Consider the following 21,279-nt stretch of genomic DNA (forward strand, 5'->3'; position numbering starts at 1 on the left):
TTTGAAATGGTTTTTCTCTCTCATTTCCAGATCTTCCATTGTGTTGGCTGAATCTTCCTATGTCTTCTGAATATTTTTAGTTCTTCAACAAACTTCCTTGTACCAAGTGAAGTCATTCAATTGTAGAGAACACAATCAAGTAAATCTGTGGAAATTGGAGGCTGATGTCACTATCCTCACCTTACGCTTTTTTTTTTTTCTTTTCCTTGCTTCCTAATGATTTTGCATTAAATAAATTTTATAGTACTCTGAGCTCATTAACTCTTACTATTTGTGAGTTGCTTTCTCATGGGGAAATGAAGAAGAAAAACAGCCTTGGAACTTCCGGTAACCGTCAACCCCTGAATGGGGACGTTGGCTTTTCACCTAAGGAACGTGCGCTTTGGAGGCCAGGACTGTGTGGGATCCCAGTGCCCTGTGGTCCACGCCTAGGGGTCCGGGCATCCTCTGGCAGCTGCCAGGTGAGCCATGGACCACCATCAAAAGCAAGAGCCCAAGGACAAATCCATAGAAGAAATGAGTAATAATGTTGAGCAGACTTTTACATCGGTGCACACCGAGGGGAGTAAATCCCTGAGACAAAGCCCTTACATGACAACAGCTGCCATGATAAAGTTCACCAATTTGCAAAAGAAGAAAAGGTCCACGGCTACCGAGTCACAGGACTCAAAAACCATTGTCAGTTTGGAGGGGCCTTATGGTTTGGGCAACATTACATTCCCTGCCTTACAGCGTTTTAATAACATTCGCTTCTTCCTGCTTTTGTATTGTACCCTGGTCATGTGTCAAGGTAAGCCCAAGGGACAGGAGCTTGGGAGTTCTGGTGACGGGAGAGGAAAGCGGACCTCTGGCTTGTTGGAAAGGAAGGAATGGAGTCAAAGCTGCTTAATTAACGTGCTCCTCATGATCTCATTTCCTCAGGCTTCTGATTGACGCGGTCCACCTACACACTGTGTGTGATAGGCCCTAGTCTGTCTAGCCTCCAAGCAGACAGGTGAAGAAAAATTTAATGTCCTTTGATTACCAACTTAGGTTCTTGGTGGGATCTCATGGAGATTCAAACAAACTTGAAAAGAATGTGTGTTTGATAACAAGGTTGATTGTATGTTCCTGAGCACAATTTCTGTGTAGATTTTGTTTCCTTCTATGTGAAATGGGAGTGATGGGACATCAGATGGTCCATATCATAAGAAAAAAATAATCTCAAGGCCGTTTTGCCCTTTGTTATTATGTTTTTAGTTACACTACAAAATAATGAATTCATCTTGACTTTTTTATACATGACTACATTTGGATCTTGTTAGTTTTCATCCCCAATGCCTTTGTCCTATTTCCCCCTATACTGAAGAGTGTGAAATTTAACGCATTTACAGACAAGCATGCATTGTCTTCTTGGCCAGACCTCTTGCAACTGATGTTTAATCTCAGCTGTATATTCCTCTCTACACTGATGGCCCTGGACTTTGTCAAACCTGATTTCCTGTTGCTGGTACATGCTAGTATAAAAAAGTGCAAGTTGTACAACCATAATAACCAGTACTAAAAGGGGTAAGTTATATGATACATTGAGACTCCTCAGACCCTAATACATGGAACAGGAAATACATTCAGTAAATACGTGGTTAATACATGCGTAAGTTTAAATAGAAGAAAAAAACAAACTCTGCCACTTATGAAGGCCTTTAAATACCTGAAGTTTAAAACAATGTAAAAATGTGCCTATTGTTCACTATTCTAAGTGGTGGGGAAGATATGTTCAAGTAATGCAGCACTTAAATATATTTTGAGATGTGTAACAGGAGCCATTGAAAGTTGAACAAGTGAACTGGCTTTACTAGTGTTAACTGACTTTATACAGGCCACTATCTCCACATAGGTATAATACTATCTTCTAGTCATAGAAAAAGTAGAGCTCCTGATTTATCTCTTTAACAGATGATCTTGTTATTATTTTCAATTTTAATAAACAATTCTTTAAAAACAATTTTGTAATGATGGTAATCTTTCAGAAAGTATGCAATGAAAATACAAAAAGTTCTATATATTCATCCAGATTTCATAATTCTTAACATTTATTGCATTTATTCCTTCACATTCTCTTTCACAGAAAACATAGCTTTATTTTCTCAGATGGTTTACCATTACTGCTACTACAGCAGGATCTACATATCTTTGGAATTTCTAAGATCCCTAGTGGATGACTGAAACTTTGGATAGTAGTGAACCTTATATATGCTATATTTTTTCTTTTTTCCTGTGTATGCATAAAGTTTATATATATGTTTAATAATGTCAGTTATTTGTAAAATAGAATAATTTTGTTAAATAGAATTTATACGCAGTCTCTCTTTTTGTTTCCACTGTATACACTTATTTTCTTTGTTCAATACCCAGACAGCTAGGATGATTTCTAAGGGGTTACTAGGCAAGTAGCATATGTAGCATGTATATAGTAGACAAAAGAATTCTTCACATCCTTGGTGAGACAAAATGAAACAGCACAAAATCTCGTCATGCTCCCAGATCAGTAGATAATTTAACATGCATGCATTACTGAACTGAAATGCCCCGTTTATCGTATTGGAGGCATATTCAAATAAAACTATGGAAAATGAAGGTATTAAAATATTTTAGACCAGGGGCTGGAGAGATGGCTTAGCGGTTAAGCACTTGCCTGCAAAGCCTAAGGACCCTGATTTGAGGCTTGGTTCCCCAGGTCCCACGTTAGCCAGATGCACAAGGGGCACACGCGTCTGGAGTTCGTTTGCAGAGGCTGGAAGCCCTGGCGCGCCCATTCTCTCTCTCTCCCTCTATCTGTCTTTCTCTCTGTATCTGTCGCTCTCAAATAAATAAATAAATAATTTAAAAACTATATTTTAGACCAGGACTGGGGAAATAGCTTAACCGTTATGGCATTGGCCTGTAAAGCCTAAGAGCCCAGGTTGGATTCCCCAGGACCCACGTAAGCCGCATGCACAAGGGGGGCACATTTTTCTGGAGTTCGTATGTAGTGGCTAGAGGCCCTGGCATGCCCATTCTCTCTGTCTCTTCTGCTTTAATAAAAAAAAATGAAATATTAAAAATATTTAGACCAATCACATAGAGTAATGCTCAAAATCTAATAAACAAAAACATCAAGCTATGGAAATATTCTCTTTATTCCTATTGTATCCTTTCTATAAATTTAAAGTGATGACTATTGTAAGGATAAGCACCCTGTATTCCAGCATTCTTATTTTGAGAGGAAAACATTCCCATACTTAACAATCATGCAGCCCTGCCTGTCAGAAATCTTAGAGCCATACTGCCATCCAACTCAATATTATTTATTTTTTTTCCTTTTTTGGCCCAGAATGAAATCCGTGAACATATGTCACATCTAGTTACCATACAGTAAAAATCTTTAATCTGGAATACTTCATATTCTCTCAGGTTTTTGTGTCCTTGATGAGCTGAAATAAGGTTATTTTATTTTGTAAATTCAACTTCAGTGTGACTCTGATGTTTTCTTATGGCCAAACTCAAGCTATGCTTCCTCCCTCCCTCCCTTACCCTCTTGTTTTCCTTACTTTAAATTTTTTAAAATTTATTTGCAAGCACAGAGAGATAGAAGAGAGACAGAGAGAACTGGCAGTGCCAGAGCCTCCAGCCACTGCAAAGAAACTCCAGATGCATTTGCCACTTTGTGCACCTGGCTTTACTTGGGTATTGGGAAATCAAACGTGAGTTGTTAAGACTTTGCAGCCAGCACCTTAACTGCAGAGCCATCCATCCAGCCCCCCTTCCTTCCTTTTTAGGCAGAGTGTACACATAGAAAAGCTCACCCCATTTAGAGCATGCATCCATTTACCACCACTGTCTACTTTTAGAACCTTGGTGTTACACTTGAAGTTTCTTCTTGCTCTTTTTCAGTCAATTCCCATTTTTATATCCTGCCTTCCATAGCTCTGCATTTATTTTGTCATTAGAGCTTTGCATTTTTTAAAAATTAATAGTCATAGAATCAGATAGTCTATAGAGTTTTGTCTGGATTTTAATAACATGATGTTTTTGAAACATATTCCTATTGACTGCATTGCAAGTTTGGTCCTTTTTATAATGATTAGCATCCCATTGTTGAGTTACCACATTTTACCTACCCAGTATTTAATAAATATGCAGTCTTTCCCATTCTTTTGGCTATTATGAATAATGCCATTATGAGAAATTGCAAACAAATTGCACATACATATTTTTACTTTCATTTGGGTGGAAATAACTATGAGCCCAATGACTAAGTCATTGTTAAATTTGGTCAAAATATCTTTTGAAAGTAGTGGGCCTGAATGCTGTAGGAGTGTCATATTCTTCAAAGTTGGCTTTGTTTCCTCCTGGACTTACAAATCTGGGAGTACAACAAACACAGTAAAAAAAATGGGCCCATTGAATTTGCAAAGTGGTCCTTTGGAAATGGCCACAGGCCAATGTGGGTCAGAATTGTAGGAGGCTGGATAGTACGATGAGGATGAGCTATCTGTGAAGTGGACACAGAGGACTTTTGGAGATACCAGGACACTGGATTGGCTTCCATGGAGAGCTTCTGGCTCAGAATGGTGTTTTTCCAGGGTTGTGGTTAGCCTTGATGAAGGGGAAGAATTGGAATCCCGGAAACTTCATCCCTCATCACAGATGTTAGACTTGAAGCTACATAACTTGATGTTTTCCATGTTTGTTATAGATACTCTATTGTTACTATCTTTTGCAATGTGAATGTTTACTCTGTATCATTATTTGTTTTGTTTTGTTCTGTTCTGTTTTCTTTTATAAGCTCACAGTTAAGAGAGCTTTGACTGTGGACATGTTGAAAAAGTACTGGGATTGATTAAAAACTATAAGGACTTTTAAATTGGCACTGAATGTATTGTATTTTATAGCATAGATTGTTATCAGTTTATAGAGGTCAGAGGAAGAATGTAGTGGCTTGAATCAGATGTCCCCCATAAACTCAAGTGATTTGAATGCTTGTCTCAAGCTCATGACAGTTTGGGAGGTAAAGCCTTACCAGAGAATATATCTTGTTGTGGAATACGCTTAGGGGGTGTTATAGTTAGCTTCTTCTTGCCAGAACACGGCTCACTCTACTGCTGCAGTTTCCCACCTGTTCTGACAGAGATCATGTCCAGACTTTGTTTGTGTCATTCCTTCCCCATTGTAAATTCCCATGAACATTATAAGCCAAAATAAAAACTTTCCTTTCATCAGCTGTTTGTGGCCCGGTGCTTTATCTCAGCAATAAGAAGGTAATTGTAATAGCTATAAGCCTTTCTTTTACAACTACCTTCACTCTATCTCAGAGGGTCCGGTAAGTTGTGCTTCTATTTTTATTTTATTCGAAGAACATTTATATATCTTTCAATGACCCATTGGTCATTTCATAATGGATATTCATTTTCCATTTATTTGTGTAGTTTATCTTGCTTGTAATTTCTACTTTTAATTATAGTATGTTATGATAAGATAGAAGAGATTATTTTTGTATTTTATATTTATTTATTTGAGAGAGAGAGAGAGAGAGAGAGAATGGGTGTACCAGGCCTCCAACCACTGCAAATAAACTCCAGATGCATGTGCCACCTTGTGCATCTGGCTTATGTAAGTCCTGGAGATTTGAACCTGGGTCCTTTGCCTTTGTAAGCAAATGTCTTTAGCACCAAGCCATTTCTCCAGCCCCAAACGGGATTATTTTTATTCTTTCATATTTTATAAAGCTTGACTTGTGGCCCATAATGTGGCTATTTCTATTTTAGGGAAGAAACTCATGAAACTCTGAGAGTAAAGCATATTTGATTCCTGCTGGATGGAATGTTATGGAGATATTTGCTAAATCATTATGACTCATGGTATAGTTTAACTCTTGGTCTTCTTTGTTAATTTTCAATTTGGATATCCTATGTAGAGATAAGAGTGGAATATTGGAATCACCCACTTTGATCATATGAAGATCTATTTGATACATTATGACCATTTGTATTTGTTTTATGAAATTAGGACCCCCAGTATTTGGTGCATATATCTTTATAGTTGTTATATCTTCTTGATATCTTCTGAATAATTTTTATTTAAATTTACCTTATCAGTCATAAAAATTGCTGGGCCAGTTTGCTTTTTGTTTCTCAGCCTATGGGTGTCTTTATAAGTCAGGAATGCTTCCTAGAGAAAACAGATAGCTGAATAGCTTCATAATCCAGTCAACCCATCTCTTGAGACCTGCTATAGTCAGCTCTATGTTGTTGGATGAACATCCAACCACACACAGTTTATGGGAGTAAAGGATTTATTTCAGCTCACTAATCCAGGGGAAACTCCATCAATAGCAGAAGAAACTGTTTACTTCCATAGATCCAAGCAGAGATAAACCCACCAAGACAAGTCAACAAACATCAAAAATGGGAAGCAAGCACAGCCAGAGCTCTAACTGTGCTCTCCATACATTGGGGCATAAATCAAATCTACCCCCAGGCTTATATTCCTTAAACCCCGTAGCAGGAATCTGCCTGTTGGGGCTGAAGTTGCACACTCAATTTTAATAAAACACTGGAATATATAGGGCTATACATTTACATTATCATAGTCAAACTACCGTAGACCACTTACATTTAATATTATTATTGAGAGCTATTTACTAAATCTTGTAATTATTGTTGGTTGTTTCACTCATTTGTTGGATTATTGTTTGTTCATTAATGTCTCCCCTATTAGTGCTAGGATTGCTGGTTTACTGTGCTTAACATGGTGGATTCTTTCCTAACTCTCTTTTGTTCAGCTGCTCCTCCCATGGAACAGAGCTTCGACGGTGTTGTCATGATTGAGCCTGTATTTTTTAGTTCTCTGTTCACACTATTCCTATAATTATCTTTCTAAAAATTACATTAGTATATTTATTGAGGGAAGTACAGAGCGAAAGGCACCCATGTGGCTAGTGATCCTACATGGAGGCCTTGGGAAAACCACAGAAAGAAATGAGAGAAAAGAAAGTTCAGGGAGCTCCTGCCATGTTGGGTGCTGCAGGGTATAAAGAATCCACATGGAGAGTAAGGCCTAGGGTCCTTCCTCACAGCCTAGCTGGAAGTTCCTAAGTGGTCAGAGAGCCTAAAAGTATCTTTTGTACGGCTGGTTTAGTACTCATGAAATGCCCTCATTTGTGTCTATCTTGGTTAGGAAAGGGTGATCCCCAACTGTTATAAACCAAATCAGCACTCACAGTTGCAACAGCAGCAATGGTAGCAGAAGCTTGTGCTCCAGCAACTTTGTGAGTTTTCTTTTCTTTAAAAAAAAAAAAAAAATTGGGCTGGAGAGATGGCTCAGCAGTTAAGCGCTTGCCTGTGAAGCCTAAGGACCCCGGTTCGAGGCTCGATTCCCCAGGACCCACGTTAGCCAGATGCACAAGGGGGCACACGCGTCTGGAGTTTGTTTGCAGAGGCTGGATGCCCTGGCATGCCTATCCTCTCTCTCTCTCTCTCTCTCTATCTGCCTCTTCCTCTCTCTGTCTGTCACTGTCAAATAAATAAATAAAAATAAACAAAAAAAGATTGTTTAAAAAATTTATTAATTAGTTTTCTATTCAGCAAATACAGTCAGTTTGGTACCATTATTAGTCTCATCCATGACCTACCCCCTCCCCCAGCCCCTTCTTGTTGAGGTATATGGGTCATGCATTCTGGAGTTAGCCCACAGTTATGGATAAGATAAATGTCTCTGCACATCCTGACCCAACATGTGGCTCTGACATTCTTTCCACCCACTCTTCCACAAAATTTCCCTGAGCCATGTTGGGTTCATTTTTGGTCTGCTTCAGTGATGAGGTGTTGGGGGCCTCTGGGTCTCTGTATATCTGATTTTGTAGGAGTTGATTTTTCTCTGTGTTGATCTCCTTCACCCTTGTGTATCCAGTTCACCAGGAAAACAGCACCCTTTTTCTTAGTTTCAGCAGGGGCCCTTTTGAGTATGATGGGGTGGCTCTCTCCTTAGGATCTGTGTCTATCTGAAAAAGAGAAGCAGGTTCTCCAACAGAGAGTAAGTTAGCACCAGGACAAATGAGATAACCCTTACTTTTTTATAGAGAATTTAATAGGTGTAGGCCCTCTTGTAGCCCATGATTGATGGTAGCTTGATAATGGAGGGTGGGATTATGTTTGGATATGGTTCTGAATTGTTTCCCTGCTCCAGCTATGGGTCTAGTACCACTAAGGGGATCAGTTAGCCAAATCAAGAACAGTTGGTTCCCCAGCATGGCTGTGTGCCACTATTGCACTTGTGTGAGCATCACAACAGTTTATTTTCTGCTAGATAGGTTAAACAATGAGTTGCTTGGACAGATATTGATCATTTCTCCCAGTCGCCTATGTAGCACCTTCTGGCACTAGACCTGCTGACTGTCTGACTCCCTTCCAGCTTCCAGCCATGGCATTCCATTTTACCTGTTGACCACATGAGATGTTTTCAGTGGTAGGGTCTTACCACTAACCTTTGGTGGGTCATCAAGTACTCAGACAGACATCTGTCGAGTTTTCTTGAATGGCTTTATGTTTTTCTTTTTACTTCAACAAATGTACTTTTTTTAAAAAGTTAACTTCTATTTATTTATTTGAGAGAGAGAAAGAAGGAGAGAGACACAGAGATAGAAAGAGAGAGAGAAAGAAAGAATGGGTGCACCAAGGTCTCTAGCCACTACCAACAAACTCCAGATACATGTGCCCCCTTGTGCATTTGTCTTAGGTGGGTCCTGTGGAATCAAACTGGGGTCCTTAGGCTTCACACTCAAACACCTTAACCATTGGGCAATCTCTCCAGCCCAACAAAGCCCAACAAATGTACTTTTGTAGCTACTCCTTGTGTCATTTTTTGGGCTTAATACTTATATGGTTATCTTTCCAATGTACATGCTCAACTTTAGAAACATGCACACATTATGGTATCAGTCATTTAGTGTTCAGGGATATGAAAAACATGGTTTGTTTTAACATTGAGTATATATACTGTTTTCTAAAAAGGTTTAAAATGCTCAGAAATGGTAAGCTCCATATACAGAATAGTGATTTTGAAAGGGAGGGACAAGGATGTATTGAGAAGTACAAATTGAATTTCAACTACCATGATACTTCCAATTCTAAAAGATAAATGTTCATTAGATAATCAATTTCATCACCAACATCTAGTATGTCAAAATAGAGATCTATACTACTTGATATGATACAATATTAAGTAACCTTTAAGAAATTACTCACAAAGGTACTTAAAAAGGGTTTCAAAAGTTCAAGTAGCACATATTTCACTGAGATTAAGGTCTTTAGTGTTTTAGGAAAAAATTACTTATAACACTTTTGTAAACGTTTGGAATTGTGTAAAATAAACTTAAATTAGTATAAATGAAAGTTTGCTTTGAGTGGTTATAACAGTGATCTATTTATTTTCCCTTGAAATGCATTTCATTGTCTTCTGTTTTTCTTTCTGCATTGTAGGTGCTGTGTTTGGTCTCGTACATCTGAGTACTGCCACTTTTGCAAAGGAATACTATCTGGGGAGGTCAACAAAATTAGCATTGTCCCTCACTTATGACATTTCATCTTGTCTGCTAGTATTATTTGTAGCCTACTATGGAGGAAGAGGAAGCAGAACGAAGTGGGTTGCCATTTCTTCCTTGTTAGTAGGCTTTGGAGCAATCTTATTAGCTATTCCAAACCAGAAAGTTACAAATTTAAAGCCATCTGAAGGTGCTGAAGGTGAGGTTTTAATGATACCATTATATATTATGGCTATAATGATTGCAACCATCAGCTTGAACACTTTGTGCCATATCTGCTGGTATATCTATCCTTTTATGTCGATTTATATAGACAAGCTTAAATTCGAGCTTAAACTAATTATTTTGTAGGTCTCTGTTGAACATATATGTCACAATCTTATATCCCTCATATAAGAGATGGACCTAGGGTGTGATATTTTGGGAAATTGGTAAAATTAGCTTTTTTATATAATTTTTTTGTATGTTGTGAATCTCTTGAGAAGTTTGATAATTTACTTTATTTTTCCCAAAAAGCTTTAATTATTCCCTTTGTTCTGTGTTAATATAGACACAAGCATGCACACAGAAGTTAAAATACAAGTATAAACATACTGAAAGAAAAAAGTGAAGCCTGCTCTAGTTACTCCTATCCTTGCAAAAGTAGGAACTCATCTTTGATGTGGTACTGGATTCTAGACATATGGTGGCTTCCTCACTTTGCACTTTTGTTTCCCACTTAGTCTTTAATGTTTTCACCGTTTCCATTTCATTAAATTTATATGAAGTTTTCTTAGACTTTTTTTTCAAAGTAGGGTCTCACTTAGCCCAGGCTGACCTGGAATTCACTCTGTTTTCTCAGGGCAGCCTTGAACTCACAGTGATCCTCCTACCTCTGCCTCCTAAGTGCTGAGATTAAATTCATGAGCCACCAAACCCAGCTCCCCCTCTTCTTTAGACTATTTCTGACAATCACTTTTTTTTAGTGTCTTTTTATTATCAGTCACAGTTTCCTGACTTCCATATGCATTTTTAAAGAATTGTTCATGGTTCCTTTCCTTTCTTCAGTGCATTCTGAGTGTGTGTGTGTGTGTGTGTGTGTGTGTTTGAGGTAGGGTCTCACTCGAGTCCAGACTGATCTGGAACTCACACTATAGATCCATGCTGGCCTCAAACTCATAACAACCCTCCTACCTCGGCCTTCTAAGTGCTAGGAATAAAGGCATGTGCCACTATACACATTTTTTTTTTGTTTGTTTGTTTAATGCACTTTAATATGGCTTTTAACTGAAATGAAACACAAAAATTATTTTTACCAAGTCATCAATATAATGCATGTTATTTCATTTGATGAAAATTTTCTGTATTTTTGAACTTTCATCAGCACTCATAACATTGATTACTTTCTCACTTGATGTTACTATTAATTTATAATGGAATTTTCAGTGTAAATAAACTAAAATGGTATCTTGTTTTAAGTATTTTTATTTATTTATTTGAAAGAATGAGAAAGAAAGAGGGGAGAGAGAGAATATAGGCAAGCCAGGGCCACCTCCTGCTACAAAATGTGCTACATTATGTGTCTGGCTTTACATGGGTAGTAGGTAATTAAATTCAGGCTGGCAGTCTTTGCAAAAAGGAGCCTTACTGAAGCTGCTATTGTCCAACAGAATATCACCACTAAGGATGGGCCAATTGTTCACATTGTAATAATGGAAAAAAGGCTTGAAGTGATATCCATCCAGGAAAGACCGAATGGTAGAAATGCTCTTTTGAAAATGATTCAAAGGTAGAAATCTGCTCTTTAAGTTCAGGATTTATTTCCCCCTGGACTAAGAATGGCTGTGTCACTGCACACCTGCTATTGGTTTTGGAATACTAAATTAAAAAATGAAACAAAACATGTAAGCTGGTCATGAAATGCATATGGTTCCAGGAGCCACTGCTGAAATGTGGCCCAGAAGCAGGGAGAAGTCCCTGTGTCATACAGTGAGGCCATTATAAGATAGGTTCTGGTTTGCAATGGAGACCAAATCCATACATATTTCTTCAGAATGTAAGTTCCAAAAGACCAAAATCCACAGGGTCATATTCATGGTGTAGTAACATGGCACTCTTTTGATAACAAATTTCTGTAGTTGACAGTTCCATAATACTGGGGTGATCATCCAAACCAGACACAGGTTATGGGAGGAATGTGTTTATTTCTAGCTTACAGATCCAGGGTGGGGTCGGGGGAGTTCCATCCATGTTGGAAGAAGCTACTTCCATGCATTCAGCCAGAAAGAAGCCACCAAACAGCCAGCAGAAACCAAAAAGAGCATGCATCTGCATGCCTTTAGTCTGGAATTCAGATCAGCCCTCAAATATACCTTTGGACTAGATTTCTGGGTCCATCCCCAGGGACACCACCTCTGGCCAGGATAGTGGAGACCCAAATCACAATCTTAATAAAACAGTCTATACAAGATATACATTCAAAGTGCCACAACTTATAACTTGGGTATCCAGCCACCTGGTTGGAAGAGGTGTCCCTGTTGGCAGATCCTGGGATCCAGTCCAAAGCTGTGTTAGGGGATGGATCTGATTCCTGCCCAAAGGTGTGGACAGAATTGTTTGAGGTCTGGGGAGTCCTGATTGTTGCCAGTTCATGCTTGCTGCTTCTTGGTACTTGCTGGTTATTTATTTATGTTTCTCTCTCCTTGGATCTATGAAAGCGCTCAGTTCCTTCCATCATTGGTAGAACCTTCCCTGGATTTGTAAACTTAAATAAATCCCTTCCTCCTGTAAACTGTGACTGTTTGGAAGTTCATCCCAGAAACCTAGAACTGACTATGACAGGGTTCAAGAATGCATTAGTCAGTTAGTTTCTGTGGAAAGGACAATTCCTCAGAGTAAACATTCCTACCTGTGGCTCTTACATTCTTTCTGTCCTCTCTTCCACAATGTTTACTGAGCATTCCTTCCTTTTCAATTTTGTGAAATAACTTGATAAGTGGCCATAGTTCTAGAAAAATAAGATAGAATTCAGAAGTGATTATATATGAACTTAAACATTTTTTATTTAGGAGGCTTTTAATTACTTTCAATCTCATTAGATATTATAGCTCTATTCAGGTAATTTATCACATAGTTATCCAATTTTTCCCAAAACTTTTTTGTCAATATTTATTTATTTATTGCTTTTTAAAGAGAGAGACAGAGAGACAGATAGAATGGGATCACCCGGGCCCCCAGCCACTTCAAAAAAATTCCAATCATATAAGCCACTTTGTGTGTCTGGCTTAGGTGGATACTTGCGAATTGAACCTGGGTCCTTAGGCTTCATAGGCAAGTGCCTTAACCATTAAGCCATCTCTCCACCCCTCCAGAAACTTTTTTTAAGAAGATGGTTTCCCTATTAGGCTTATTGTGTTGGAATTTATTCCTGATTTCACATCTAGTATATTTTGCATTATAAATTTTGGTATAGTGTGGGTTCCTGGGTACTTGGGCTGGCCGTGTCCCCCAAGCATTCCATGAAACCATGGTGAATAGCACACAAGAATCACTCATGGAAGACAGTTTCAGTGAACAGCTCTCAGTTTATTATTATATATAAGCAGATGAGGGTGGAAAGAGGGCTCTAAGGGGATTGGATGGACAAGGTTGCTTGCTGATACCTAATTAACATATAGGGACGTGCATTCCAGAACTAAGGCAATGACAAAGGGAAGGTATAGCTATAGGGGGATGGGCTATGCTAAGGTGCTGGCTGATACCATATAAGGAGTTTCCTAGGCAACTGGCCAAAGGCCACATGGTTATGGGCAAAGCCTAAGTCTTATCTGAATGTACAGGTATCCTGTTCTTGGAGATGGAGTGGCCTTACTTATTTTGTTGTGGGGTGGGAGGGCAGGCTCACTGTGACCCACAACAATGGGGGTAGGATCCTGCCTCACTGCAACCTTGAGAATGAGTGGAGGAACTCCTCTGCAGGTCTGGTCCTCAAGATATGAGGTGGTTCAGGGTGCTGCAACCTCTCCCTAGCCTGGGGCCTTCCTGTCAAACAGCATAGGTTGTTGAATTGTTCCCTTAATGAGTATAAAGTAGCTTTCTTTATATCTTTTTATTAGTTGTAGTTTAAAGCCTATTTTGTCAGATATTAGTATATCCTCACCTGCTTGTTTTCTATTTCCATTTGCTTGTAATATTTTTTCCATCCTTTAACCCTAAGATTATTTCTATCTTTAAGGGTAAAGTGAGTTTCTTGTAGACAGCAAGTGGATAGATCCAGTTTTCACATCCAACATATTAACCTGTGTATTTTTTTTTATATTTTTTATTTCTGGATTTTCAAGATAGGGTCTTGCTATAGCTCAAGTTGATCTGGAATTATTCTCAGGCTGGCTTCAAACTCACAGTGAGACTCCTACCTAGGCCTCCTGAGTGCTGGCATTAAAGGCATGCACCACCACATCCAGATAACCTGTGCATTTTGGTTGAAGTGTTGAATTCATTGATGTTCAGAGTTATAATTGAGAGAGAGGAATTAATCCCTACCAAGTTGAGGAGTTTTTGGAGTTTGGTGTTTTCTTGATCGTCATTTGCTTTTATGTCTGCTTTAGTTTGATTATTGCTTTTGCCTCCTGTAGCCTCTTGAGTTCATTTTTTCTTCTATTCAGTGAAAAGTATCCCATCCAGTAATCCCTGTAGGACTGGCTTAGTGCTCATAAAGCTATATTTTCTCATCAAGTTTTTTCACCTAATATTATTATCTTTCAAAATTTTAAACACTTGCCAGGCTTGGTGGCGCACGCCTTTAATCCCAGCACTGGGGAGGCAGAGGTAGGAGGATCGCCATGAGTTCAAGGCCACCCTGAGACTCAATAGTGAATTCCAGGTCAGCCTGGGCTAGAGTGAGACCCTACCTTGAAAAACCAAACAAACAAACAAAAAAACTTAAACACTCCATCACAGGCCCTTCTGGATTTTAGAATTTTGAAAAATCAAAAATAATTCTTAAGGGTTTATGTTTGTAAGAGAGGAGCTGTATGATCCTGTAGCATTTAGTACGTTTTGTTTTCTGTGTTTAGTATTTTTAGCTACAATGTGATGTCAGGTATTTATCCCTGGTTCTGTCTATCTGGTGTTCTGTTTACCTCTTGTACCTGGATGGGCCCTTCTTTTGTAAGATTCAGAAAAATTACATTATGCTTATATGATACTTATTTAAGAGAAACAGGGCACACCAAGGCCTGTAGCCAGTGCAAATGAATTCCAGATGCATGTCCCACCTTGTGCATCTGGCTTAATGTGGGTACTGGGGAATTGGACTTGGATCCTTATGATTTGTAAGTAAATGTCTTTACCTCTGTGTCATCTCTCCAGCTCTCAGAAAAAAATTTAAAGAATTTTGTTGAAGAAATTCTCTGTGCCCTTGACCTATCACTATTTTACCTTCTTGCATGCCCACTATCAGAATGTTTTTCTTTTTAAGTTGTTTTACATTTTCCTCATGATCTATTCATACATTTTTTAAATCTTTCTTTGATTCTGGATGCTAAATCTATTTCTTCTGTCTTATCCTAAAGCTGTGGTAGTCTGTCTTCCATATGATCTATTCTACTGGGCCTTATTGGAAGCTTTGTATAATGAGTTATTTAATTTTTATATTCTATTAAGATTTTCTTTAGTTTCCCCATCTCTTTATCTAATTCCATTTTAATTTTTGGTTTGACTTAACTTATTGTCTCTTTGAATTCACTCCTGCCATGTGATCATGTTCCCATTAAGTCTATTCCACTGACACTGAGTAGCTGATTCTTGACCATGTCTTTCAGCTATCTATTGAAATCTTCTTGTTTATTCCCTTCCATTTCAATCATCCATCTGCTGAGTTCTTTTGATTTTTCTTGTTTTATCTCTTTTATTTCACCCAGCCATTTTTTCATGACCCCATTAAGTTTTTTTAATATGCTTTTTTTAATTTCATTTTGGAAGTTTATGTCTGAATATTTGTCTAAGTTTTCATTGGAGGCTTCCACTATGGGAGTATGCATTCTTGGTGGGGATATCCTGCATTTATTTCTTGCATCATATGCTTTACAGTTGGATTTATCTAGCTCCATATAACCGATATTGGGTGGCCTTGCCACGCTTGATCAAGGTGGGTGAGCAATTGTGGTCTCTCCACTATTTTAGCTTCAGTTAAATTACTAAAAGTAGTTAGGTGAGAAGATTGGGTAATTAGAATATAGTTGCTTAAAATTCCAAAAGGAAAAACTTGCATTATATTGGATATGTAAGATGGCTAACTATGGTAGGTGAGATTATACTGACAGTAAAAGGAACTAAAAAGTTAGATAACAATACACTGATACTGACATCACCACATCAATAGGTCTGTATAAAATGAACCATTCAACATTCAATCATTCAATTCACAATTCACAATTCTAAAGACATTTGCTGTGGAGTCAAATATTATACCATAGAAATTAAACCAGATGAAATAAAAATCTCCATTTGTATAGATTACAATCTTTACTAGGTTTTCCACAATGATATTTCACAATTATTTGCTAAATCTCAAAAAGACCATAATAAATGTGTTGTCGTAACAACTGATGTAGGAGGACTGCCCTAAGTTCAAGGCCACCTGAGACTATTTAGTGAATTTTAGGTCATTCTGGGCTGAAGAGATGGCTTAGCAGTTAAGGTATTGGCCTGAAAAGCCTAAGGACCTAGGTTAAATTCCCTGGAACCCAAATAGGCCAGATGCACATGGCGGCCCATGTGTCTAGAATTTGCAAAGCCTGTTGAGCCTGGTTAGATTCCTCAGTACCCACATGAAGCCAAATGCACAGAGTCACATGTGCCTTAAATTTATGTGCAAAGGTAACCAGCCCTGGAACACCCATTCACTTCACCTCTCTCTCTGTTTGCAAATAAATAAATAAATAAATAAATAAATAAATAAATAAATAAATAAAATATTACCAAAAAAGTCACACAGAACAGGTATCCTATGCTTTGTAAATAAAACATAATATAAGATATTGGAAATATTTTTATTCTAGAGCCAACATTCAGAAAAACAAGATACAAAATAGATGAAATGAGTGCATATGTGTTAGATCTGTTTTAATATATACTTATATAAACATGCTTATGCATACAAAATTATGTGTTTACAACCAAAAATGCACTTTGTGTGTTTAATATGTATGATGTGGTATCTGATATTATGAAAGCTTAATTAGAATGTAATTTTCAGAGTTTTGTGAGACCAAAAAAAGGAACATAAAAATCAAGTGACAACTATAAATAAATGAGGCTTACAGTAAGCTAGAGTATTATAATTTAACAACATGTAAACAGGTAACCTTAATTTGTTACATGACATCATGATTGTAATTCAGATTTGTCATTGCTGGGTTTATAATTAAGGTTTTATAAAAGATTGACTTCTCAGAAGCTTAGAAGAACATTTCAAAAAAGCACATACTAGTGGCAATAGATATTTGAAAAAGAATACTGCAAATTATAACTTTAATTTTAAATATAATTCTTGTCTTTTCAAAAGCTATGTGTAAAGACCTGAAGGATTCTGATGGTTGTCCCAAACACAAACAAGCATTCCAGTCAAAATTTATATCTTTCTTTATCCTCGGGCAGACTCTACAGGGAATGGCAGCACTGCCTTTGTATATCCTTGGGAAGAGCTTTATGGATGACAGTGTTCCTCTGCATTCTACTGGCATCTACTTAGGCAAGTATGAATGATGTATTTTCAATTTTTATTGGATTTCTATATTTTTATTTTATTTTTTATTAGGTATGTACAAAGTATGTTATGTACAGTCATGATGATACTGTCATTAGCCTCCTCTCTGTCCTCCCCCCTCCTCAGGGACCCTCCTCGTTGGGGAATATAGGTCGTGCATTGTATAGTTAGCCTTCAGCTATGGGGGAGAGGCAATGTCTATGCATAATGACCCAACTTGTGACTCTAAAATTCTTTCCACCCCCTTTTCTGCAGATTTCCCTGAGCCACGTTGGCTTCACTTTAGCTCTGCTTCAGTGACGAGGTCTTGGGAGCCTCTGTGTCACTGGATATCTGGTTTGAGTATTCTCTGTGTCTATCTCCTTCATGCTTGTGCTGGTACTAGTTTCACCAAGAAAACAGCACTCTTGCTCATTTCCCCAATTACACTTAGTTTCAGGTGGGGCCCATTTGAGATGTGATGGTCTGATTCCCTCCTTGGGATCTATGTCCATTTGAAAAAGAGAAGCAAGTTATCCAATGGAGAGTGAAATTAGTGCCAGATAACTAGGACAACTATTGTTATTTTAGAAAGAATTTAAAAAGTGTAGGCCCTCTTATAGACCACAACTGGTAGGAGCTTGATAATGGAGAGAGGGCTCATTTTTGGATATGGTTCTGACTTGTTTCCCAGCTCCACCTCTGTCTTATTCCTGAGCTCAGTGGGAATTCCTTCTCCATTAAGTATTATTTGGGCTTTAGCATCTTTATGTATAGGCTTTATAATGTTGAGTAATACAGTGTCCATTCCAGTTCTCTCCAATGTTTTGATCATGAAGTGATGTTGTATTTTGTCAAAGGCTTTTTTTGCATCTATCAAAATGATCATGTGGTTTTTGTGTTTAAGCTTACCTATGTGGTGTATTACATTGACAGATTTCCATATGTTGAACCACCCCTGTGTTCCTGGAATGAAGCCTACTTTATCAAGGTGGATAATGCTTTTGATGCATTGTTGGATTTGGTTTGCAAGAATTTTGTTCAGGATATTTATGTCTAAGTTCATCAGGGAAATAGGCCTGTAGTTTTCTTGTGGCATCTCTGCCTGATTTTGGAATTAGAATGATATTAGCTTCATATAAGGAGCTGGGGAGCTTTCCCTGTCCTGTTGTTATGTGGACCAGTTTGAGAAAAATTGGTTTCAGTTTTTCCATGAAGGTTTGATAGAGTTCAGCTGAGAAGCCATCTGGTCCTTGACTCTTCTTTCAGGGGGAGATTTTTATTACCGTTTCAATCTCAATGGCTGTTATAGGTTTGTTTAGGAGACTAATCTTCTCTGAGGTTAGCTTTGTTAGGTGGTATGTGTCCAGAAACTCATCCATTTCCTCCATATTATCAAGTTTTGTGGAGTAGAGGTTTTTGAAATAAGTCCCAATGAGTCTCCCAATTTCACTTATGTCTGTTGTAACCACTATTTTTTCATTTCGAGTTTTGTTAACTTGAAGTGTCTCTTTTTTTTTACTTGATCAAATTGCCTAGGGGTTTATCAATCTTGTTTATTTTTTCATAGAACTAGCTCTTTGTTTCATCAATTTTCTTAATTGTTTTCTTAGTTTCCAATTCATTAATGTCTGTTCTGATCTCTAATTATTTCTTCCCATCTGGAGCTTTTTGGGCTGGATTTTTCTTGCTTTTCCAGTGCCTTTGGGTGGATGTTTAGGTTATTGATTTGCCATGTCTCTGTCTTTGTTATGAAGGCTTTTAGTGCTATGAATTTTCTACTGTCTTGGTTGTGTCCCATAAGTGTTGGTATGATGTGTTCTCATTGTCATTCATTTCCAGAAATTTCACTTTTTATTTCATCAGCTACCCATTTATTGTTTAAAAGTGTATTGTTCAGTTTCTAGGAGCCAGTGGGATTCCTCGTGCATCTTTTGTTGTTAATTTCTAGCAATAAAGCATTGGGATCTGTTATCATACAGGAAATTATGTCAATCTTTATGACCCAATATATGATCTATTTTAGAGAAGGTTCCATGGGGTGCTGAAAAGAATGTGTTGTCTATGGCTTTGGGATGGAATGTTCTGTAGATGTCTGTTAGTTCTAAATGTTCTGTGGTTTTGTTGAGCTCTCCAACTTCCCTGTTGAGTTTCTGTTTGGATGATCTATCTATTGCTGATAATGGTATATTGAAGTCCCTAACTATATGGTGTTGGTGGTTTATTTCTGTTTTGTTGTCAAGTAGGTTTTGTTTTATGAATTGTGGTGCCCCTGTGTTTTGTCCATAAAGAACGATGATTGTGATATGCTCTTGTTGGATCATTCCCTTGATAAGTAGGAAATGGCCTTTGTCTTTTCTTTTTTACTTTTTATTTGAAGTCTATTTTATCCAACATTAGTGCAGCTACACCTGCTGGTTTCTTATTCCCATTTGCTTAGAATATCATTTTCCACTCTTTCACCCTGAGGGGGTGTCTGTCTTTAGTGGTGCCATAGGTTTCATGGAGACAACAGGTTGAGGGGTCTAATTTTCTCATCTACCCTGTTAGATTATGTCTCCTGATGGGTGAATTAAGGCTATTTACATTTAGGGTAACAAATGTGAGGTTTAATTAGATACCTGCCATATCATGTTTGTTTATGTTGGGTGCTTTCTTGGACTTTGTAATTTTTTGTGCCTTCTCTGAGTTTGGTCATCGTGATCTGCTTCTTGTAGACACTTGAAATTTATTATTTGATTCTTTTTGTGGAGAATTTCCTGAGCTATTGTCTGAAGGTTTGGCTTTATGTTCATATAGTTGTAAAGCTGAGCTTTTGCATGGACAGATTTTCTTTCATCATCTTTTATGAGGGATACTTCTGCTGGGTATAGTAGCTTGGGTTTGAATTCATAGGTTCTTAGACTTTGCAGTGTTCCATTCTAGGCCCTTCTGGATTTTAGGGTTTCCATTGAGAAGTCTGAAGTAATTACAAGGGGGTCACTTTTATATGTATGTGTTGTTTCTCCCTAGCTGCTTTTAAGACTTTCTCTTTGGTATCAATGTTTAGAGTCTTAATGACAATATGTCTTGGAGAATTTTTCCTTTGGTCCACTTTGTTTGGAGTTCTGTTAGCTTCTTGTAACTTGATGATCCTTTCTTTTGAAAGAGTGGGAACATTTTCTTCAATAATTTTGTTGAATAAGTTCTCTTTGGTCAGAATTTCTTCCCCTTCTAGTATTTCCATGATCTGAATGTTGGGATGTTTAAGGGTATCCCAAATTTCCCTCATGTTCTGTTCACAAAAGTTTTTGAACTTATTGAAACTTTTGGACTCATGAACTGTTTCTTCTGTTTATCTTTCAGTGCTGAGTTTCTATCCTCCACATGGCTGACTCTATTCTTGAGAGTGTCTATAGAGTTTTAGGCTTGTTCAATTTGGTTTGCATTTTCTACTACTTTATTATATATAGTTTCTATCCCTCTAGTGAATTCTCTTTTCACATCATTTTCTGATTTTCTTAATGCTTCTTGGAATTCATCCTTGCATTTTGAGTGTGTGTGGCTTTTCAAGGTAGAGTCTCACTCTAGCTCAGGCTGACCTGGAACTCACCGTGTAGTCTCAGGGTGGCTTCAACTCATCGTGATCCTCCTACCTCTGCCTCCCAAGTACTGGGATTAAAGGAATGTGCCACTACGCCTGGCTCATCCTTGCATTTTTTTATGCCTTCATGGACCTTAGCTAGCCAGTTACTGAGGTCCTCTTTTATTCCCTCTCTTTCAGGTCTCTTAACTTTCTTTGGTTCTCTTCCCAGTTCTTATTTCTTAGGTCTAGTCTAGCGAGGACAGCATTCATACACTTATGGGCCATTTGTTGATTTTCTGCAAGTTCTGCCATTTGCTTGGTCAGTGTTACATAGTTAATATCTTCAATTTGGGGTTCTGATCCTAATGTCTCTTCTCTGTTTTGATTAGAGGCATCCATTGTGGGACTGGGTGATCTTATTAGATTCAC

The 21,279-nt window shown here is 37.8% G+C and overlaps 1 protein-coding gene across 1 annotated transcript in view; it reads left to right on the plus strand.

The window, feature by feature from the left end:
* Positions 1 to 468: 468 nt before the first annotated feature.
* The window catches only part of LOC101610300 (solute carrier organic anion transporter family member 6A1), a 132,074-nt gene continuing 111,263 nt past the window's right edge, over positions 469 to 21,279 (plus strand). Inside the window, exons 1-3 of the mRNA XM_045132150.1 lie at positions 469 to 790; positions 9,498 to 9,758; positions 17,106 to 17,291. Of these exons, the coding sequence (XP_044988085.1) occupies positions 469 to 790; positions 9,498 to 9,758; positions 17,106 to 17,291 (769 nt within the window). The remainder of the gene's footprint in view (positions 791 to 9,497; positions 9,759 to 17,105; positions 17,292 to 21,279) is intronic.

Source organism: Jaculus jaculus, chromosome 13 (genome assembly GCF_020740685.1).
Source record: "Jaculus jaculus isolate mJacJac1 chromosome 13, mJacJac1.mat.Y.cur, whole genome shotgun sequence".
NCBI lineage: Eukaryota > Metazoa > Chordata > Mammalia > Rodentia > Dipodidae > Jaculus > Jaculus jaculus.